General features: G+C 44.4%; 2 protein-coding genes across 6 annotated transcripts in view; one reads left to right on the forward strand and one right to left on the reverse strand.

Moving 5' to 3' along the window:
- The window catches only part of ARIH2 (ariadne RBR E3 ubiquitin protein ligase 2), a 34,898-nt gene extending 22,770 nt beyond the window's left edge, over positions 1 to 12,128 (reverse strand). For all 5 annotated transcript variants that reach the window (XM_058813208.1, XM_058813205.1, XM_058813207.1 and 2 more), the window contains exons 1-2: positions 12,006 to 12,128; positions 7,982 to 8,329 (exon numbers count right to left, since the gene is read on the reverse strand). In XM_058813208.1, the coding sequence (XP_058669191.1) occupies positions 7,982 to 8,230 (249 nt within the window). In that variant the 5' untranslated portion in view covers positions 8,231 to 8,329; positions 12,006 to 12,128. The remainder of the gene's footprint in view (positions 1 to 7,981; positions 8,330 to 12,005) is intronic.
- A 19-nt stretch (positions 12,129 to 12,147) lies between these two features.
- Positions 12,148 to 22,519, forward strand: SLC25A20 (solute carrier family 25 member 20). Its single transcript, XM_058813210.1, has 9 exons — positions 12,148 to 12,507; positions 13,164 to 13,256; positions 15,167 to 15,294; positions 17,408 to 17,498; positions 18,417 to 18,534; positions 19,703 to 19,775; positions 20,349 to 20,458; positions 21,746 to 21,870; positions 22,362 to 22,519. Exons 1-9 carry the CDS (start codon positions 12,403 to 12,405, stop codon positions 22,422 to 22,424), a joined length of 906 nt encoding a protein of 301 aa, XP_058669193.1. The 5' UTR covers positions 12,148 to 12,402; the 3' UTR covers positions 22,425 to 22,519.
- The last annotated feature ends 517 nt before the right edge of the window (positions 22,520 to 23,036 follow it).

Below are 23,036 nucleotides of genomic sequence, written 5' to 3' on the forward strand. Positions count from 1 at the left end.
GAGATATGGTATCAGGAATTTAAAACAATGATCATCACATGATTCTTAAAAAGATTCAATTCAGAATGAGTTGGAGATGATAGAGTCTGGTTGGAGCTGACATCCCACGGCTTTGCACCAAGCTGACAATTCCTGTTAGATCAGGATTGCACTGAAATGTCTGCCCAAGAAGAACACAAATCTGGCATAAAGAAATGTAGCTTTTCACTTCTTTTATTTTCCCTAATCAAAGGTTTTTATACAAATAGATTTAAACAAATAGGATTAATCTTGAGAAGCATTTGTTTTAATCCACAAATAGTTTCTGTTAGCTCTACAATGAAAGGATGAACTTCAAAAGATACTAGTTTGTGTGTTGCATCCAAACCTCTAAAAACATACTAAAATTCTTTACAACAGGAAAGGCACACAGGGCAAAAGCCTCTGAAATTGTTTCTACTGGTGAGAAACTATGGCAAAATAGAGACTGAGCTGAGCTGGCAGTAGAGTAACACCTTATAAAGAAACCATAATTTGTATTGAGTGATTTCACTGAAGAAAAAATCCCTTCAGACATGCTTCCTCAGTATGCTGAGGTAAGGAAAGTAACCCACAAATGAAAAAAAAAAATTCATTTTATACTTGTTTTTCTTGTGGAAAGTAGATCTGACTCCCTCCATGCCCTACTGGAAAAATTATGTGACTGCCTTGTTTTTACTGGAGGGTTTCTCAAAAAACTGCAGCAGTATCAAGAATTAAGAAAGGGCAACCCAAAGCTTTTTTTTTGGACCACACTTTGTCCTTTGATCTACCTCTTGTAAGCAGACTTCCAATATGTAATCCTAGTAGAAAACTCATGAGGATTCACATCACCTGCCATGAACACCCCAAATCTTTCATACCTATTATAGGTTTCTGAGCATAAGAAGATTGCTTTCAAAACTGAACTCAAATTAATTTCATCTAACAGGAAAACCAGGCAGTCTTAAAACAAAAACATATACACTGTATTTCTTTATTTCTTGTGTTCAGTCAAGTTTTTATAAAAGTGAGAAAAAGCCCTCCACCTTTATGTTTCACACAGAGGACAGATTATGATTTGTCTGACATTTCAGGCCCTCTCCTGATTACAGACTGCAGGCTGCAGCAGGTAAGAAATGCCATTTAAGAGACTGTAGCTGCAACTGCTACTCTCAATACCACAGAAAGGTTTTGTCAACCAGCACTTCATAAGCTCTGCTTCATCACAGGGTTTTAACCTGTACCCGGTCACTCACCTCCTGCCATGCAGAGACCTGGTGCCAGTCTGCAAGATTAGAAGCATATTTAGGAGGCAGAGTGCATTTTGGGGATGACAAACACTGCTGGTGTTACACCACTGTTGTGAAGCTGTCAGTGCATAACCTAGTTGGCCACAGAGTGAAGAAAGGGGACCTGGGGTTAAATTCTAGCTCTTTCCCCACATTTACACATGGCTTTAATCCATCTGCTCTCCTACACAAGGACAGCAACAATTTCAGCTGCAGCTGCCAGCAAACAGGATCAGTAGGACTCAGCTAGGAAATCTCAACATACGTATTTCTCAAGCTGTTAGGCTATTCTTCCTGAGGTAATTCAGAAATAAATATTAAAAGAACAGAAACATTGAAGCAAGCTGGTATGCCAGAAGGCATTATTACAAAACAGCTATGAGATCCCTTCTTTGAAAGATTTAGAGCAAGAGAAATGCAGCAAGAGAGCTGTAAGACAGCACACAGATACAAGATTGACGTGAGACTCCCCAGCTGTCCTCCCTGCAGTTATTGTTCCCAAAGCAACACAGTGGGAACCAGCAGAGCTGCACTGAGCTCCCAAGTGCTGCCAACCCCAGCAGCTCACCCCACTGCACAGCCCCTGCCCAGGTGCCCTCCCAGCACAGCACAGGGGGGCAATTCCTTCTGGCTGGCAGAGAGGAGGATTCACAAGGTGCACAGGGAAGAGGCAAAGGTCTGGTAACCTGAACCCACAGAACTGTGGCTCAGAACACTGGGCAGCCAGCTCCAAACTGGGAGCACTGGTGTGTGCACACAGCCACAGTGGAGCAGGGCTTAGGGAACTTTGCAATGAGTAATCCCTGCTCAGCCCCAAATAACACAGCCCTTCAACAACCCAGCTCTGAGGGCATTTTACTGTTGTTACACAAGGATGAAGAGGAGGAACATCTGCTTTGCACAACCATATTTCACAGTGCACAGCACAGCTCCTTTCTGCTGCACCATCCTTAATAGACACAGCACAAATTTGGCAAAGTGTTCAGCTGCTCCATGCTGCTCTGTGATCACGATGTCCAGCTGTGAGCTTGCAACATGAAATAGTTACTGAAAGATTGTTTGGCATTTTTATTGACTTGTGTCTTGCCTCTACCTCCCACCAAGATCACACTCATCAACAGCTGCGAACAGATTATTCTCCTCACTGCAGAGTCACACTGGCTCTAAAATACACTTAAGGTGTGAATCACAAAGAAATGTGTGGGCTATAATCACCCTCCACATTTGTGGCTCATTTTTTCAGCCGAGAATTTCAGTATTTCCTGGGCAATAAGAAACAAAATTGTTTTCTCTCCTCAAATGACACCAGGAAAGTGTCACAAGGTTGCAAGGTCTGGGCTCTCCAGCCAGTTCTCTTATTCTGCTGACAGGAAGTTTACAAAAAATTAATACATTTTTTAAAAACAAAAATATTCTTATGAGCCAAAACAAGACACACTGAAGGCAGTTACACTGAAGTTCAACACACTTCTATCCTCTTGACACTACTGAAGTACAGGCACTGTGAAGGGGTAGGCAAAACCACAACTTTTTGCCTTGCAGAACTTCCAGGATCTTTCTGTTCAGGAACAAAAACCAGGTAAAGGACAAAGCCACGTCTCAAACATGAGTGCTCCTAAGGGTTACAGCTTCAGACTGGATGTCCCACATAATGTTGGCTTGGTGTTAAATAAAGGACACAGAATAGATAAAAACCTGCACGTTCTGACTCATCTGGGGGTTTATTGGTACTTTGATACAGCATGTTATCTTTGCCAAACAGCACCACAAGGGTTTTGTGAAAAAGCCAAATTTGCCTATCAGGTTCTGCCATTTATAAAAAATGATATTTAAATATTTACTGCTTACTAATGCTTACCAATGGACCTAAACTTTGAACATAAATTTTTGAAACCCTGCTCTTATGTACATGCATTTTAATACATGAAGAGCCTTTAATCCCCCTCCTGCACCTGAGGTACCCAGGCACAGTGAGGCTTTAACAATGCCATTTCACATTGCAGAAAGCTCCATGAAGCATTGAAAGGATGGCACTGCAGGCCGGTCCAGATAAGCAGCACCCACAGCACACTCTGGGGCATGGTTTGAACAGCAATACAGCAGGGCACACACACACAAACAGACACACAGAGACAGACCAGGCTCCTGCACAGGGCTCTTTACAGACACTTTGTGACTGCAGGCACAGGCTCCTTCAGGAGGGCTGCTCACAGGGCTACCAGCCCCATGCACATGACCCTGGCTCTGCTGGAGATGGCATTTCTAAAGGAGCACTGCCAGCTCTCACCAAGCAGCTCTACAAACTAACTGCTCTGTGTCAGGGCAATTTGAGTGTGTGGAGCAGCCTCATGAGTAAAAACTTATCTGGACCCATGAAAAGATGCAACATCAGTATGGTGAGCCACAATATATGAAAAACTGGTTTATCTCTGAAAGATCAGTAGAGATAACATAGATGAACAGAATTATGTCATGATATTGAGTACTTTTTGCATCTACCAAGATTTACTCTTCAAGGGACAGAGCTAACAACACCCACATCACAAGCTGTAATTTCAGGAAGCACAGGAAGCAATTTTTTTGCTCTCTGAGAAATATCAGATAGCAGATCACTCAAATTAGTGAAGTGAAAAGTATAAGTTCTTCAATCTTACAATTCCTTTGGTTTTAGTGGAAAAACATCAGTTCCAATTGCCTGTAGAACCACATGACTAACCCCTTGCTAGCTTGCATTTGCAGAAAGATCACAGCTTCCTCACGACAATCAGCTAATACCTAAAGTCAAGGTAAATTTTTTTTTTCATAAATTCTAATTGCAATTGTTTTATCTAGTGGTTTATTAAAAAAAAAAAAAGTAACACTAGAAAAATCCACTTCATCACTGGAACAGAGAAACCATTGCCAGTTATTTGAAACATTAGATACTGCAGGCATGTATGGAGACCCTCAGCAGAGCCAGGAAGCATCATTAACAAACAAAAACAATATGACATCATCACACACTTTACTGCTTGCCAGCGACAGGATCAGCTTTGTTTGTACAACTGCTGAGTATCACACTGTTTGCATGTACTGATAAGCCACTCCAGGACCCACAATCCCTCAATGACAACTGACAGAGTTATCTCGAAAGCACAGTTACTACTGTACCATTTCATTATTTTTGAAAGATACTGTATCTTATAATTACATTTATTTCTTAAAATGAACTGTTGTGAATTCACTTGCTGGTCTGCAGGCAATACAGGCCACTCTGCTTTTGAGAGCATTGTCCTTTGCAAGTGTTGACTGTGGGCAAGTGACCTTTTGAGGAATTCAAAGTGACCTGCTTCAATTCACAGGCCTTTTGGTCAGAGAAGCACAGTTTTGGGTATTCGTTCAAGATTTTCTTCTGGTATGTTTCAACAGAGATAGCCTGTCCTAATTTTAGTCAGGGTATTAACAGAACCTTCCTCAGATCTTCCTATTAACAGCACTAACCAAGGAGCAAAGATTTCCTCTTCTTTTCCTTGAACACCAAAGAACTCACAGTTCTTACTAAAACCAAAATTAAGGAGAAACTCTCAGAGTAACACTTATTAAATCTCTCCAGCTTCTGTATGGTTCTGGAATAACCACTAATGCAGCTGCAGGCCTGTCACACAGCACAGCTGGTTCAGTCTCCTGCTGCCCTGTTTGCACCAATGTTCCTATTCAGATTTCCCCACTGACAAAAAAAAGTCAGAAGATTTTGAGGCAAAAGTTTCCTACAACAGTAAGAGATACAAGGACACACATTTACCTACATGCAGGGTCATACGCTTTTATCAGACTTCAGATTTTAACTGAGTGCTGTTTCTAACCAAGGTAAACAAAACACAGTATTTTGTCTAATAGAGATTCTCTTTCAATATTTCATGAAAACTTCTAAACATGTGCAGGGTGTTCACACCTGACCTGACATTAACCAGCCAGTGCAAGGTTTGCTCAGTTCAGTGCCTTCAGCAAGAATGAGGACAAGGTCAGCTGTAACTCATGGGGAATGCAAACAGCCAAGAAGGTTTCCAAAGACCACCCTTCCCTACAACACTTTAAAATAAAATAGGATTTTAACAATCAGTCTGAAATAGCTGAGCAAAATAGTCTGAAAAACAAATGTTGAGATTAATGAGCAGAGCAAATGAAATATTATCTATTTAAACTGTTATTAGCCACTATTAGCACAGATAGCAAATATGAAGATGTAAAGCTCTGAAATTCTGTTTCTGATCTTTAAAGTGTGCAGCCAATATGTCACAAAGAAAAAAGCCACTCAATACACATGTGTGTGTCCTGGAGTTTAACCTTCAGAAAGTGAATCACCTCATGAGAACAGACACTGGTAGAACATTCCAACCCAGCTTTAAGCCCTTCATTGCATGTATTTTTATTTCCTTCAGGGAATTGTGTTAATCTATTAATCTGTGATAGTAAATCACTCAAACTCCAAGTCATCCATTGGCTTCAACATTGTACCTCCTGAAGATAATCTTTCATTTACCTTCAGCCTTCCCTGTTGGGGCAACCACTCTGCCTTAAATACAGGCGAGTGCTGAAAAAGCACCATGTAATCAGTATCTATCATAAAGGAGATGAAATCAAAATTAACTAGATGCTCCAGAAGAACAATCATCACTATCCAAGGAAACCTGAGACATTGTAAAAGGCAGTTTTAAAAAGAAAAAGCAGTTTTTACAGCTCAAGCAAATTAATAGAAAATAAGTTAATACAATTCTTTAGAAAGTCGACCCCTGTTTACTCATATTCATTAAGTCCATTGAAAATAATTATGATAAATAGTTCAGCATGCTCCATTCCTTTTCTTTCTTCTCTATGCTTGCTAATTCCATACTAATTCTTTCTATTCCATTTTGTCTCAAACAAAATCACAAGTTTCCTTGGGGGAGTGGAGAGAGGGGAAGGAAGACAGGGTTGTTGAAGAATTATAAGCAAGTATGCCAGGAAGCAAAAAGCAAATGCTGCAGATACACAAGAGAAATCCAATAAAAGTGCAACTGTGGGACTATTGTTGCTGCAGAAAAGAGAGTTAATGTGGCACTTCAAGGACTGAAGCCTGAGTGTGGCTTACAAGATTACATCATTCCAAACTGCTACTCAAATTCAATTTCATCTTCTTATGCACCAACCAAAGTGTGTAGCACTTAATTGTAACAGGAAATATGCAGGCATATTTTTGATATTAAAAAAACCTAGATTTTCTCTCCTTGGGTACTATTTGGGATGAGATTTGAGCAGGTTGGTACAATCTAGGCAACTATAACATATGCTCAATGAGACCTTCAGAACTCCTGAAAATTGTTTTAACACTGGAAGCCTGATTTTAAGGACTAAAAGTATTGCTTTCTGTAATTTAATTCAAGAGAACAATATGGCAGGGGTCACCTTTTAGGAGGGTGTTCCATTTGAAGGCAGAAAATAAGGCACAGAAAAGCTGTTCTAAATCTTAATTGCTAAGAACCAAAAGCAACAGGCAGCTGGACCAGAACTGCTGACCAACTATTCTCATTTGTACTTTTCTGTTGCCTCCAGTTTATGACAACCTGTAGGGAACTGCAGGCATTCAGAGCCCAGAATGCACATTTTGAGGCAATTACAGAGACAAGTTTAAGAGCAAGAAAAAGTACAACTTCATTTTCTGAGGTGGTAAATGCTGGGAACAAGCACAACAGGTGGGAAAATCACCAATTATGAGTGCCTTTTAAAACCTGTTGTTTATGGTTCACAGTCCTCAGGCTTCATGGTTATACTCTTTCTTCAGGACATTGATGTGCAAATAAAGATCAAGAGATCACTCTCATTTTTAAAATTAGATTTGATTCAGACAGAGTGAGTTGGAATCAAAACCTACCCAACATGTTTAACGTGCTGCAGTCACCACCTGTCCTGCTCCAGACAAGAGCAAGCACCAGAAGACCTGGTCTGTTACAAAGTAGATGCAGCAGGCACCTCTACCCAGTGTCCACATCTAGAGCTTAGAAAACTCTGCTTTCCTCTGGCCTGACTCCTCTTTTGACTGACACTACAGTAGCTGGTTACAAAAAGAGAAAGAAGAGATCACCAAAGTCTTATTGAGCACAATTCCATGCAGCTGACTCTGAGTGAGATTTTTCTGTGATTAATTAAGTCACATATGCTCCAAGAGGTGGCAAGTTCACTGTACTTGAACTGCTGTCACTGCAACAGCAGGGTTAATAACTGGCATAACAGCTAATCTGACTTTGAAAAACTGATTATTCTCCCAGAACCAACCAAGAAAAATGTTTTTGTTAGAATTAGAGTTTTAGCATGTCTTCCTATTTGTCAGTTATCTTCTCAAACACAGGTGTACCAAACTGCACCACTTATGGTTTGATTTGTTTCTTTTCTATATACCCTCTTAGCATTGTGTTAATGCAGAGTTATAACTCAGGCATTTTGGTCATGAAGCTCAGCTCTGTAAAAAAAAGAGAATCAACATTCAATAAGGAAGATTTTTCAGGCCCCAATGTGTAACAATTGTAAACCTTTGAGTCAGTTTCAAACAAGGGACCTTCAACAACGCTCCTCCAACCCCCCATAATAGCAACATTGCCACAGCTTTCATTGGAACTGTGTTCAGTGTTTGCCTGTTCAACCACAGACGTGTCTCTGTGAATGCAGAAACCTTTCCTCACCTTTAACGTGGCAGCCAAGCTGGCCATGTGTTCATTGAGAGTGCTCTCCGACTCCTTGTAAGTCAAGCAGGTGAACTGATATTCCTCTGGATCAAAGGCATCTGCTCCCTGCTGCTCCACGTCGTTAGCTACCCCATCATAATAATCCTCAATATCCCCAGGATCCTCATCCTCTTCCTCCTCCTCGCAATTAGGGTCATAATCCTCTTCATTGCTGTCAGAGCCCTGGCTGTTCATGTCCACGGACATCTTAATGCCCTGCCCAACTGCAGACCAGGAAAGCAAGAGCAGCTTCTTTGTTTTCCTCCAAACTTTATCGTTCTTTTGATTTCATCTGAGCTCTGTCTCCTAAGGGAGGAAAAACAGTTTTTTCTGTGCCTAGGAAATTGCAAGAGGTGCCACGTAAACAACAAAGAGGTGATCAAGCAGGTAGGAACAGACCAACCCAAGGGCCCAGTAAAGAGGATTCTGCTGTGCATGTCCCTGGTTTGGATCCATTGTGACTCCTGCAAGTCCAAAGCAAGGCTGCTCCTACAGGACAGGTCCAGATCCTTGGAGATTGGGTTATTACTGCATCCCTGTCCCCAGTGCAGGCCCCCTGACCTCTGACATTTGGTAACTGGCTGCACAACCTTCACTACAGATCTTCTCAGAGAAAAAAATGAATTTATGACAAAGTTCTTTATCAACAGCCTGCAATGCTGCAGCATCCTATCTATTTAATTAACAGGAAAAACACAAACCCCTTACCTATGGCCATAGTAGGCAGAAAGGCAACCTGTGATGTCCTGTACAAACCTGTGATATTCTGTACAAATCCATATTGCTCCAGAAACACAGACATTAAGTGAGACTTAGGAAAATAAGAGCAGCAAACAGATCTCTCACATGCACACAATTTAACAGTCTTCAATATCATCTCAAAAGAAATTTGTGAAGCTAGTTCATCCCTTTAAATTGGTTCTACTGGATGTGATGTGGCTTGGACCTTATATCTGAAGGAAATAAAATTATTATTTATTGCCTTCTCAAGATATACTTCTTACCTTTTGAATGTACAAATTTAGGCTCAGGTGTTGATAGTTGTTATTGAAGAAGAATCAGAACAGCTAACTTTTTTTTTTAAGATTCTCACTTGTTTTGGAAAATTCACACATCTGATACTTATCTGAACTACAAATCTTCTGCTTGTGTAACTGAGCCATATGAATTTGAGCTCTAAAAGATTCAGCAGTAAAGCATGAATCAACCTTGAATTATGGTCATCTCATACTTAGTCGTAAATTTCCATTTAACCAAATTATTTAGTTTAGAGAGAATATATTAAATACAGAAGAATTAAAACAATGCTGTGACTACATTTTACATATAAAAGCATATATTAAAATCAAAGCTCTGTTTTCCATAAGCAGCATGTACAGCATGTATTTGGTTCCTTAAAAACATTCCCATTCTGCATGACAATGTTGTCAGCTCTGCCACTCAAATATATTCCCTCAGTACTGCAATTTGTAGCTGCTAGGGAAACCATAATCAAGCTTTGATAATCCTGACTTTAGAGTACAGGAAATTTCAACCACAAATTTTCATTCTTTTCCCTCAAATCTTTTTTTTTTTTTTCTGTTTCCAGTCACTTGACCAGGCAGCAGAGAATAACGAGGAAGAGATGTGATGTACAATTAATTGGAGGGGCTTCAGTGATTTCAGGAGATACAAACCTCCAGAGAGGCTGAAGACTAGTACCTAATTAAATTACCTCCTGAATTCTGGTCTTCATTCCTTTCATTTGCCTCTTGATTCCTTAGCTATCCACAGCACATGTAGCACAGAAACAATTTATAGCACTGACTTTCCACAGGACTTCAGAGGAACAGACACAGTCTCTCCATACTGGAAGGAGACAGATGTGGAATCTGATTTGGCAGACACAGGGCAAACCCTCATCCTTCCCTCTACCCTGCTTAGAGTCTGGGCTTAATCTGCACTGACACTGAGCTCTTGCATAAAAGGAGTAATGGATCTTGACCTGCTAAAACTTATGTTAAAATAATTCCTTATTGAGCCTCTAACCCCAGTGTGGGCCATCAACAGCCCAGAGCGCAACAACAACTGAGCAAGTCTCACAGGCCAAGGAACTTCTCAAACTCACTCAGATCATTCCACACTCCAGAGAGAAAATACCCATGAAAACACTGGGCCCTCTGCTATTCCAACACATGGCAAGTCACACCCAAGCACTGAGATTTTTGTAGAATAGGGGGCTGCCCAGTAGCTCCCAGTTGCACACCAGTCCCTGGGGAGGGGCTCAGAGGAGGACAGAGACGTCTCTCAGTGCCACTGGCACAGTTCTGTGAGCAAACAGAGGAACTGTTTGCACAGGAAAGGGACACATGGATTTATCAAGCAGAAAACAGTCTGCAGAACTGGGTGACTTCTGTGACTCCTGTCCCAAGATTCAAGGAAAGAGCTCACTTCCAGCACAACTGGACACCACTGACACAGGTGAAGGGAAAGGAAGCATAAGGAACATGCTCTGTGGACAAAGCAAAGCAGGGTCCTTGGAAAACCAGGAATAAACTCTCCTCATCTATGCTCCGCCCAATGCCCAAATCAAACTCTCTGAATACAAAGACAAGGCAGAGCTACTACTTGATAGCACTAATTTTTAAGACAATAAAGATGTTAAGCTCAAAAGATAGGGTCAAAAAGCCAGGTTTATTTAGATGAAATAATGACCATAGCTCTCAAGACCAAATTATAGATTTTTAAACCATACTTAGATCACTTTCCAGTCCAAGGGAGGATGATCTCCTCCTTAACCACCTTAATCCAAGATACTCCTGTATCTTCACTAACACTGATACAATTTAGTCACCTCTCTTGCTCCAGTCTCTTGCAGGAACTCCTAAACGTACCCACCCCTACCCTCTGCTATCTATCACCTCCAACAGTGCCCTTTCCCTGACTCCTGCTTTGCAACACAATTCTTAACAAGGTCTTTTGAAACAAAATGCCTTCCACCGTGCCACCACACTGTGATTCCACTAGTCCAACTACATCTCTCTTTTTTTATTCCTATCCTTGTGGGATTCCTCTAATAACTCTTTTGGTGGAGACTCCTCCAATTGGAGAATGCTCCTCCTCTTTTTCTGTTGATATTTCACAACCATTTCATACGGTTTTATCTTCTTTCACCTCTTTATTTATCTGAAACAGAGAAAGTGCAACTTAAGTCTGCTTCCTGGACTCCTTATCCATGTAACCTTTAGACAGGCCAACACTCTTCCTTTTCCCTGAAACCATCCACAGCCTCAGCTCCATGCTGGCCATCAATGCTAACTGCATCTTCATCTGTGCCACCCAAACCTATAATTTGTGGATCATCCCCAGCTGCTTCCTCATATATGCAGTGCACACCTCGCTGTTCCTTCTCCACTGTTTTTTAGGGAGGAATTTTTCATCCAAGACTGAGAAACCAGAAGATGCCTGACGCTTTTCACCACAGATGACTCTGCAGGGACCCCCTTGCAGCTGTGCCACCCTTCCCCAGGGACAAACCTGCTCTCCTTCCTCCTGCCAGCCTCGGTTCACACTCCCACGGCTGCCTTGCCTTTGCCACCTCACCCATTTCACTCCTGCCCTTCCTAACCTACCGTCACTTTAACAAGTTGTTTTACGGGTACCTGCGTATTCCAGGGCACCTCCGGGCTCGGGCACCCAGCGCGTTTAAACTACCCCGGCTCCATTCTCTCGGAACGGGAGCGGAACGCAGCCCCCGGCCCGTCCCGCACACCGGAGCGCCGCAGGCTCGGGGGAGGGCAGAGCGGGAGAGGAGCCGTGCGGGGAGCCCGGGCGGCGGCGGGGCCAGGAGGGGCCCCCGCACGGCCGCCCAGAGCCCGAGAGCTCCGGGCTGCGGCTTCTACCGGGGCGGAGCACCGAGCTCAGCACCGGGCACGGATAAGCGGCCCCGCATCCCTCCCGCCGGGCCCGCCCCAGCCCCGGCGCGGCCGGGCCCCGCACTTACCGGGCGGGCGGCGAGAGCGGCGCCCCGGGCTCCCTCTGCGCGCCGGAACCGCCGGGCCCGGTGCGTCACCTCCGCCGGGCGGGGCGGGGCCGGGCCGGGCCACGGCGCTGGGCCGGGGGGGGGAGCGGCCGAACCACTGCGGGTGTGCGGGGGGAGGCGGCCCCGCGGGCTGAGGAGCGGCCCCGGGCCGGGCGCGGCCGGTGACAGCGCCCAGTGGCCGCGCCGGGAGCGGCCCCTCGCACCGCCGCCGTCCCGGCCCGCCCCGCGCCCGCTTCCCGGCGTGCCCCGCACTGGGCTAAAGGTCGCGGCGCGGAGGGGGCAGCATTGGCTCGGCGGGGACGCAGCGTCCCGACCCCGGTCCCGGTCCCGCTTCTCACCCTCCACCGCCGCCGCCGCCATGGCAAAACAGCCGCAGCCCATCAGCCCCTTGAAGAACTTCTTCGCTGGCGGTTTCGGGGGTGTCTGCCTGGTATTCGTGGGGCACCCGCTGGACACCATCAAGGTAAAGTTGCGCGGGGCGCCCGGGAACGATTGGGCCGCCGGTGCTCGGTGCGTTCGGGGCACCGGGATATGGAACTACAGCTCCCGGCAGAAACTGCGCGGGAGCGGCGCGGGTCCCGGTGGGCGCTATGGCAGAACTACAGCTCCCGGCAGGCACTGCGCGGGGGGCGGGGCTCGGTGCCGCCGCGGGGAGGCTGCGCTGAGCCTCTGAAGGGCGCCCCCTGGCGGCGCGGCGGCCGGGCGTGTGGCGGTGCCGGTTCTAGTGAGAAACCGGGAAAAGAGCGGCGGGGAAAGAGCCCCGGTGCTCCCGGTGCTGGAAGAAGATGGGAGCTGGGATGCGCCCGCCAGCCCCCTCCCACGGCGGGACCCCGCGCCCTTGCTGCAGGGGGAGGCCAGGAGTGACCCTATGGTGTCTACGGAGCTGGGGTCCTCATCCGGACGTTGTCCCAGCAATTAATTTGTTAAATACATTCACTACTCATTACATTAAAATTCAACCTCTTCTCTTCTGCAAAGGGTTAAAATGATGTCAGATTTTCTATCATGATCTTCGGGTCCAGTCACAAAACATACTCCATAATAGCCAGAGGTGTTCTGTCAATTAAAGTTGAGATTGTAATATTTAATAAAATAATGTTTTCCTTTCCCTCTTACTAGGTCAGACTGCAAACCCAGCCTAAGCCACAGCCTGGCCAGCCCCCACTCTATTCTGGGACCTTTGACTGCTTCAGAAAGACTCTTGTTGGAGAGGTACTGTGACACCTGCCAGATATATCAATTGTTTCTGTACATTCTCTGTGTGGAATCCTACAGAGAAAGCCTACAGTTCCTAGGTTGTCAGTTAAATTGATTCTAATTAACATTTTAAAGCAGATTGCAAATCTTGGGGAATACTTAGCATACACGTGCTCCTGGTACGTGTATCTTAGTTTTGCTAAGAAATGTTTTGGGTTCAAAATAGCATGATATTGCTGTCTGAAGTTAGACTGGAGTAAATGTTGGCAGTTGTTTTTTGGCCTTTGGATTTTGCAGGTATTTTGAGTCATCTCTGGAAATTCTAAAATGGATAATGACTTTTCTTGTTACAAGCAGTACTTTAACTTTCTTCTATAAGGTGTTATGCCACCTGTGAGAAAGCAGAGGATATTTAATTTATAGAGTTTTATATATTTTTCTTTTTTTGAGAGCAAAGTGTCAATTATAGTAGTTGTTGAACCTTCTCTAGAAGGTGGATGGTGTTTTTTACTCCTGAATCATCATGATCATGTTGTTGAGCTAGTCTGTTTTGTTTTTAAAGGCACACAGCTTTGATTTAAAGTCTTTAATTGACAGATAGTCAAATTTTCTGCTTTTTAAGTTTTCTCAGCAGCTATTTACCATTTGGAAGTTAGGACTGTAAAGCCCAGCTGTTTATCTGCTTGTCTGAAGTCTCATTTCTAAGTGCTGGATCTTGTTAGGTAACTCCCTGTTCAATGAAAGATCTGCCTCAAAATCTGAAATCTCCTTCCATTGTGGTATTAACAGGTGGTTATATAACCAAAGCAAATCTTGTTTGCCTGGTCTCTCCCACAAAGGAGTGGAATGCTGTGCCAGCTCTGAATCCCTGGCAGTTTTTAACACCCCTGCTGCAGCACGGACGTCAGAGCTGAGCCATAATAACAGCCTTGTGATGGGGAGTTCAAAAGCACTGCTGCCTCTCCACTCCTACTCAATACTCATCCATTCCTGTGAGGAAAACTACTAACCCTCTCTGCCAAGGCCTTTTGCTTCCCAGTGCCCAAGGGGAGCTTGAGCAGCAGTGCCTGATCTCTCAGCCAGGCGCAGTTTCATGGCAGAGCCAGTTGTGCCTGTAAGACTTCAGCAGGTACTGGGATGAGCTGGTTTATTGGGACAGAGGGAAGAAAGGGGTGCAGAGACCAGCAAATATTTAATTTATGTGCCTAGCCTTTATCTAGGAAGATAACTCTCCTTTTTATTGGACAAAGTTCAATTTAAAGGCAAGATAAGTGAAATAAATACAGCTGCTGGGGTCTGCATTAAAACTTTTTCATATGTGGAGTCTATGGAAGGAAACATCAGGAATGTGATGTTGTGTGGGGGAAAAGTTTGGATTTAGGGTAGGAAACAAAAAAAACTGCTCTTGAGTCTGTCCCAAAGTGAATTCATGTGGGGAATGAAGGAATTCCGGTTGCTCTCCCTGGCTCTTTCTTTAGTTGAAGAGTGAATTCATTTCAGCATTCTCAGGTTCAGTGTTAGGATTTTACACTACTGCATTTAACAAGTTACCAATAAAACACAGGTGCATTTCTGTGTGCAGCTGACAGTGTTCTCTCATGACATACTCTATTAAGGCTCTTATTCAGGGGGCTTTTACCTTCACTTCCCATGCTTGAGATGAACATGCAGGTGATGAGTATTGCTCTAGAAGGGCATCAGTGGTGCCAGGGTTTCCCAGGAAGGATAACTTTCCTCTGCAGCAGTCCCTGAGCCTCAGCTAAACACGTATAACTGCAAATGAGCAATAAGCCCCTTCATTCCTCTGATCAATTTGGCTGTTAGATAGATCCTATCCTGGATTGTTGCCTTTCCCTTCTCAACAAGCTGAAATGTGTGCAAAGTTTATGCCAAACCAATAATTCCTGTGATAATGTTTCTTGCAGGGAGTCCAAGGCTTATACAGAGGAATGGCAGCTCCCATCATCGGGGTGACACCCATGTTTGCTGTGTGCTTCTTTGGGTTTGGCTTGGGGAAGAGACTCCAGCAGAGGAATCCTGACGATGTTTTGACGTGAGTTCCTGCTTGATCAGACGGTTGGGAAAGGCATCCTGAGGCTGCACTGTCACACGTTGAGCTGTGGTGTAAATTGGTGTCTTCTCCTAGGTTATAAATATAGTTCTGAAAGATAAACCACTCATGTTTTAATGCTTCTGGAAGCGTGGGAGTGATAGCACAGGCTAAAACAGGCGCTGTGTGGGCAGGTGAGATGCAATTCCCTCTCTACGCAAGAAGGAGCCACGGAGGAACAATTCCGGTGTGGATGAGCACAGTGAGAGTTATGTAATGATTGCCTGCCAGCAGGCTTGCTCTTAACAGAAACTATGGGAGCAATAAATTCATGGTCAAGCATGAATTGATAGCATTCACAGCCCTGATTCTCCTTTCCCTGTTAGTTACGAGTCTTCTTGTGGCCCTTCATTAGGATGTGAAAACAGCCATAAACATGTTTTATTATTATTTCTGGAAAGAGATAATGCTGTTTATGAGCAGCCCTCCTCTCAGGCGTGTCTGACCTTCAGAAACAGCAATAGGAAGCTCAGAAAAGTTGATGGGGCTTTCTATAAGCCAACCTGTGCATGAAGAGAGCCCCCCAGCCATAAAGTACTCCTGTAATGGGTTTGCCAAGCTGTGATTTACAGCTCCACAGGGACTGGGCTGTAGCTTAGCAAGATTTTATCCCATTATTTGTGTGCTAGGTAGGAGCTCTGTCAGAAAGCAGGAGCCCATCATGTAGAGCCTACTTGGTGGGGTTTTGGTTTCTGTTGGAGTCTTGTCTGCACAGGGCTGGTGTGAGCACACCTGGCCCTGCAGCACAAGCTGCTGCCAACAGAGCTCCCATTGCTCAGGGGGAAGCAGTGCTGAGGTGCTGGGGAACTCTCACTTACCCTCTTTCACACCATGGCAGTGTCCCCATGCAGGCAAGACTGAAGGGAAAGGCCAGGGCAACAGTAGGGACTGAACAACAAGTGCACCATGAAGTTACTCCCAGCAGCCTCATCACCTCAGTGCCTTGTGTTTTATACACGTGGTGCCAACAGGAAGTTTTAAGGAGCAAGCTGAGAAGGACAGTGTAGTTTTTTGAGTCTTTATGTAGAATTCCTCTCAAGCAGAGCAGTGGAAAAGAACAAATAGTGTATGTAGTGTCACTGTGCTCAGCTGTGCTGTTCTGTGGGTGCAGACCTGACTCAGTGAAGGTACAGTGAGACCCAAAAATAAAGGTCAGGCTCCCAGTGCTGTGGTTATGGGTCTAGAGGCAGGCTGGATGGTTGTATTTCCCGTGCTGATTTTGAAGGGAAGTTGTGGAAGGAAGAAGATGGAGAGAAACCTGAGGAGCCCATCCTGCCTTTTCTGGGGCTGAATAATCCCAAGGTGAGCTAAAAACCTCTAAACTTAGTTTGAGTAGGAGGTGTGGAGTGGTAAGGGAGGTCTGAATGGTCTGGAAGATATCATGGGAATTAGAGTAGAGAAAAGTGTAAGACTTAGAATAGAATGCCATCTCTTGGGCAAGTGCAGAGAAGAGGAAGGTGTGGAATTTGATTAAATTGAGATGTTAAGTCATTTTACTAGGGGAGGTAGTATGAGGCTGGATGTAAAGATAGTTTTGTGATGGAGAAACTCAGCTTGTTTAAGGGATTTTTGTCATGGAGACTTTGCCACTCAGCAGGTGCAGAATGTGTGGGATAATGGCAGGTTGGTAGGACAGACTCGACTTTGGGAGGGTTTTGGAAAGGAGGCTTCTGGCTGCACAAGCAGGAATATCTGTGTGGAATCTGGGGTCACTGAGAAGAGTATGGGGGACTGGAAGAGGAAGAGACTGAAGTGAAAGGGAGTGAAAATGAATGGGGAATGCTACAGCAAAAAATGTAAGTAAAAGGGGTATTAGCAAGTAGAATGGATGTGAAGAGCTGAGTTGTGGTTGCTGTAGGAACCAGTGCTTTGAGTCCTGGAGATCTTAAATGTTTAGCTCTGCACTGACAAGGCACTTCTGCACTGATAAAAGCAGTGTTTGCATTTCAAGTTCCACTGATGTGGAACAGCATCATCTGGGGATGTAGGGGTCTTTCTGCCCTTCATTTCCTGTGTGCTGTGTTGTGTTAGGGTCTTTTCTGTTTCCTTGGGGCAGATATCCTCAGCTGTTTGCTGCTGGCATGTTGTCAGGAGTGTTCACAACAGTAATCATGGCTCCAGGAGAGAGAATCAAGTGCCTTTTACAGGTAAGGCATTGGATGGTGGTGATGGGAATTTAATTTTAGGGGTCTTGTCTTTCCATAGCAGGAATTTCTTTGGTTAGTGCATTTACTCTGTTCTAGTTTTTGACAGGACTGAGACAACTATCATTTAATGCAGCTGTCATGAAGAAGCATTAAACAAACCCACCATGACAGTATCAGTACACACAGCAGTAATTGCTCTATTCATTTTACACAGCCCAAGCTTTATGCTGTGGGACACTCCATGAGGCATCCATGGATGCCTCAGTCCACTTCAAAGTATGGAAAAGTCAAATTTTTCTGAATGAAACTTTTCCTTAAAAAAAATGGTGTAAACCTGCTAGATCATGAGACTCCTTCTGGTGTAAAGAAGTCCTGTTACCTTGACAGTTCCCATGCAGAGCTAAGGAATGCATTTCCAAGCAGTGTTCTGACATTTGGGTGGCTGTTAGCTCTGCACCTCCTGCGGGGGTTTGAAAGTATTGTTGGAAAATGCAAACCTGAACAAATGAAATGCCATCTTTAGCAGGTGTGGGAAGCTCTGCTTGCTTCAGACTGTGTTGAACTCTGTTAATACAGTGATGGGTGGTCACATGTTGGTTCTGACAGACAGGATATTATCGTGGGAGATTTTATACAAATGGTTTGAATTTCACTATTTGAAGACTACTTTTTGTCGGTGTGGAATTACCTAAGTGACTTGAGTTATTTCAAACTTATACTGTGGAAAAATAAAGGAGAATCTGTTCTCTGCATGGAACAGTAACCACAGCCTCAGCTTCAATGTGAGGGCTGCTCAAGTGAGGCAGAACTCCCTAGGCAGGAGCGTGCGCTCCTTCCTCTCTGGAAACACATATGAGGAATGATTCTGCATCGAGCAGAAAGCTTCAGTGGTCAGAAACTCTCACTTTAACCCTGCAGATCCAGGCAGCTACAGGTGAAACCAAGTACAGTGGCTCCCTGGACTGCGCCAAGCAGCTGTACCGCGAGTCCGGCATCCGCGGCGTGTACAAGGGAACCGTGCTGACCCTCATGCGAGGTGAGGGACAGGGCTGGCCCATCCCTGCTGGATGACAAACCTGACACAGGATGGGAGATTTCACTGTCCCTTTAGGCAGTTGGAGGGGCTGTGTCACCCATTTTCTTTTTTTTTTTTCTTTTTTTTTTTTTTTTTTCAGTCTGCAGAGCTACTCCAGTGCCTCAAAGGGCCTGAGAAATAAACATGAGATTCTCAGTGGGTGAGGAAGAGATTAGATGACAAGGATCAGAGGGATATAGGAAGTAATTAAGATCTGAGAAGCCAAGAGGAATGAGAGACTTCAGGAGAGGAGCAGAGAGAACAAAGAGAAGAGAAAAATGCAGAAGTGGGCTTTTTAAAAAAATTATTTTCTTCTTTTTTTCTTCTTTTTTTCTCCTTGAGAGAAAGATTGTGCCTGTCTGTTACTGTTGCTGTATAATACTGACTGCTTTAAAATACGTGGTGGCAGCAGCTATGCTTTCTACCCTTTTGAGTCTGGGTTATTTTGAACTGGGATGTCATGACCCCTCTCTCAAATACAGTAACAACTAAGTAATTGTGCCAGACTCAGAATCCTCTATGTATTTTAGTAATTCCCCTTTGAAAAACTGAAATTTCTGTATTTTGTTACTTCAGTTTAGGAATTGATTCTATCCTCTGCTTCTCACACAAGTGTAGCAGCCTGCAGTGTAACTCTGGCAGTGTCCCTAGATAAGGGCTGGTTCTCCAGTTTAGATATGGGATAAGAATAGGCTGTGGGAGTAGCTTAAAAAAAAAAAAAATACACAAGACCCATCATGTGCAGAAAAAAATTCCCAAATAGAATCATTAGAATTAATAGTGTGCAAAATTCATTAAGTTCCTGCGCTGCTGTGATGTGCTGTGCAGAAATTTGGACAGTTTAGAGCTGTCTCATCATTAGTGTAATGTAACCAGGTTACAGCCTGGCTTGAAAGGCTGCTGACAGAAAAGTTATTTCCCAGTTCTTGCCATTAGCACCTGCTCTCCATGGGAAAGTTCAGCCTCCTCTGTCTAAAGCAGCAGAAGATTTTTATTTTGTTTGTAGAAGGGGTTCAGAGAAAAAAATCTGTATGTACTTAGTGGTGCTGCTGGGCTGGCATGGGGCTGGGGTGCCTCTGGGCTTCCTTTGGTTTCCCACTCCTCAGAGCCTTTGCTGTTTACCCACCAGACGTCCCGGCCAGCGGAATGTACTTCATGACGTACGAGTGGCTGAAGAACATTCTGACCCCGCAGGGAAAGAGGTCAGTGAAATCTCACAGGCACCACTCTCTGCACTTCCCAGGCACTGCTGATTCATCTCCCAGCTACAAAGAGATTTACAGCTGGATCATCAAAACAAATTTAAAAAAGAAAAAAATGGTTGCTCATCTAGTGAGTTGAACTGGTTTGGTCTGGGGTTAGCTGACAAAATAATATTTTGAGTTTCCCTCAGATTTCAGTTTGGATCTTATTAGCCAAGTAAGGAATACTTAAAGTAGTTTCAACCCTGTATGCACACAAAATGCTGGGGGGCTTTGCTGGATTTTTTTGGGGGTTTGGTTGGTTGGTTTAGTTTTTGGGGTTTTTTTTGACACAGCATATGTGTGTGTGCTGCTGAACAAAAATATTTGAATCTTTAGAGTGGAGTTGGTCCATCTTGGAAAGGTTGCTCAGACACTGCACTGTGTCTGTCTGCAGCATTGTGCTGCCTTCTGGCTGCCAGCCAGGCTGTCTTTTTGATTGTCACCTTAGTCAAAACAACGAGTTTGACATTTTTCTCCTTTTTAAATAATTTTTTCACTTTTTCCTCCCACCCCACTCTGATCCTGCCACAGTGTGAGCGACCTCAGTGTGCCTAGGATCCTCTTTGCTGGAGGCCTGGCTGGGATCTTCAACTGGGCAGTTGCCATCCCACCAGACGTGCTGAAATCACGTTTCCAGACTGGTGAGTTGCATTCCACAGCCACACTCCTGTGGTGCTCCTGGGATTGGGCTGGGCAGGGATGGAAGGTCTTGAGACAAGTGCATGAAAAACCCAAGGGTGTTCCTAGCATTCTACTTGGTTTCCTCACAAATTTTTGGCACATCAGGCTGCACTGCTCTGTTTCTGCCTCCTTGGTAATATAATGGTCTTGATTTGAGGTACCTGATTTGAAACCTAAGCATAGAACTCATAATAATAGAATTGTCATAGCAGTTTTGTTACAAATGTAATTCTTTGAGAGGTTTTATTATTTCACTTCAGATATAATTGTATAAATTGTAGCCTGTGCTATCTGCAGTTCATAGTAACAGGGTGTGACTTGCTGAGAGCATTGCTTTTGGACTGGCAGCTCTGCTCTTTAATGTCTGTGGCCTAATTACAGTTAGGATGACCCCAGACCTTGTGCTTCAGCACAGTTTGACAGGTTTTTCCTTGGTTTCTCTGCCAGTCCTGTCAATGAATATTTTTGTTAAGGCTCCCCATGGTCTCTGTGGACTCAGCTCTCTACTGGACAGTGACCATTTTTTTTTGAGTCACAAATCATGATAATCAGTGCGGGAAGCCTCATTTATTTTTCTCTGAGCAATGGCTGCTGTGGTTGTTTGTGCCATACCAAAGGCTGAGAGGGAAACCCATCACAGCTTTGTTCCACTGAGCCAGTCCCCAGTGCCGCTGTGTGGGTGATGTGGGTTCATGGTGGTTCTGTTTAACTGGGCTGATCTGTGGACTACTTCTTCAGAGGGCTGACAGAGGCAGAATTTCCCAGGGCAGTGTCAGAAGAAGGAAGAAACTGTGTTTTGAGTAGAGTAGCTTTTAAAAAACACCTCAGCATAATCATGTAACATCAGCATTGGAACATCCTGTGCTTTTCTTTTGAAGTCTGTTGGTGTTGTTGGCTGGGGCATGTGATAGGATCATTTTCTTATTAACCAGCTTCATCAGTTTTTGTATCTGACATTCCTATCACCTCAGTGCAGCTCTTGGGAGAGCTGTGATCAGCAGTGCAAGTAACAGCTCAGTCTTCCAACCCTCACAAAAGTTACTCTCCTTTCTTCCCTGCCTGCAATGACTTGATGATGTGGTTGTGGTGAGCACCTAATTTCTGTTCACTGAGCCTTTGCTGAGCTCTCTTGTCTGTTTGCTGTAGCAGTGTGAACCTCTAGAAAACCCTGGGCTGTTACCTATGGCCCATCCTTCAGCCCTCACCACTGCCACACATCTGGGCTAACATTTGTGCATCCCTTTCAGCTCCTGCAGGAAAATACCCCAATGGCTTTAGGGATGTGCTGAGGGAGCTCATCAGAGAGGAGGGAGTTGCATCTCTGTACAAGGGCTTCACAGCTGTGATGATCAGGGCCTTTCCTGCCAACGCGGTGAGTGCGCCGGGACCCCGGCGGGGCTGGGGACGTGGTGCTCACAGTGAGTGTTTGCAGTCTGGAGGGGACACAACTGCACCATTCCAGAGAGGTTCTTGTCACTGCAGGTACTTCTGACTGTTGGTGTCCAGATTGTAAAACTATGCTTTAATCTAGGAGCAACAAGTAAATCTTTCTTCAAAGCTTTGCATGAAAGCTCTGTGTTGAATTTTTCTGATAGTTTTTAGCTATTGGTTGTACATCCAGCTGTAGAAGATGGAATAAGTTTGGACTCACTTTCCCTTCAATAAATAATGAGCCTAACAGAGGCAAAGCTCAGCCTTTGTGTGGAGGGATACAGTAGAATTCTTGCTTCTGGGTTAAGACTTTTTTTTGTCCTCTTCCTCCTTCCATATAAACCACATTAGATGTTCATAGTGCAGCAGTTCAAAAGCTTTGCTTGAAAGAGATTTTTAGAATCCTTATTTGTTCTGTGTTCTCTTTTCCAGGCATGTTTTCTCGGTTTTGAAGTCGCTATGAAGTTTCTTAACTGGGTTGCACCTGGTCTATGAAGACTGGGAAGTCTGGAAACGAGAGAGGAGAAGGAAGAGAGTGCAAATCTGCCTCACAGGAATAAATTAATGATCACTTAAAATTTCAGGAATAATTGTTTGCCTAATACCTTTTTGCCTTTCTCACATTATTTAGGTGGTGCTATGTGCCAGTCAGAAATGCAAGCTGTAACTCTGACAGAGTTGGTGAGGAGCTAGGGGTGACAAATCTTCTGAGCCAACCACAGCAGTGACACTGCTAACACACAGCTGTCACTATCACACGTGCTACCTTAAGTACTTCCTCATGGAAGAAGGGGACACATCTTAAAATGTAGTTCTTTATTTACTGAAGAAACATGTAGCATTAATGCTGAAAAACCTCCTTAAAATAATTTTTTGGCAGCATGTACTTAACTCTCAGGGCATAAGTCAGCAGCTGCACATGGTTGTGTGTGCAGGCAATGTCAGGCAATGTTCTCATCTCCTGTAGTTTGTCACTTGTGGCTGTTTCTGTGTTAACACTGGTTTTAATCTCCTGTGCATGTGCAGCAGCAAACACAGCTCAGCAGGGGAGGCAGAGCTATGTCCAGTGGGTTGAGGGGTGATCCAGGTACCATATCAGGTCCTGCA

This window comes from Ammospiza caudacuta, chromosome 12 (assembly GCF_027887145.1).
Source record: "Ammospiza caudacuta isolate bAmmCau1 chromosome 12, bAmmCau1.pri, whole genome shotgun sequence".
Taxonomy (NCBI): domain Eukaryota; kingdom Metazoa; phylum Chordata; class Aves; order Passeriformes; family Passerellidae; genus Ammospiza; species Ammospiza caudacuta.

Excerpts from the sequence above, each read along its gene's own strand:
- SLC25A20 (XM_058813210.1), top strand. The coding sequence starts at position 12,403 with ATGGCAAAACAGCCGCAGCCCATCAGCCCCTTGAAGAACTTCTTCGCT. Across the intron at positions 15,295-17,407 it reads AATCCTGACGATGTTTTGAC|ATATCCTCAGCTGTTTGCTG; the intron begins GTGAGTTCCTGC and ends TCCTTGGGGCAG. Across the intron at positions 17,499-18,416 it reads GAATCAAGTGCCTTTTACAG|ATCCAGGCAGCTACAGGTGA; the intron begins GTAAGGCATTGG and ends TTAACCCTGCAG.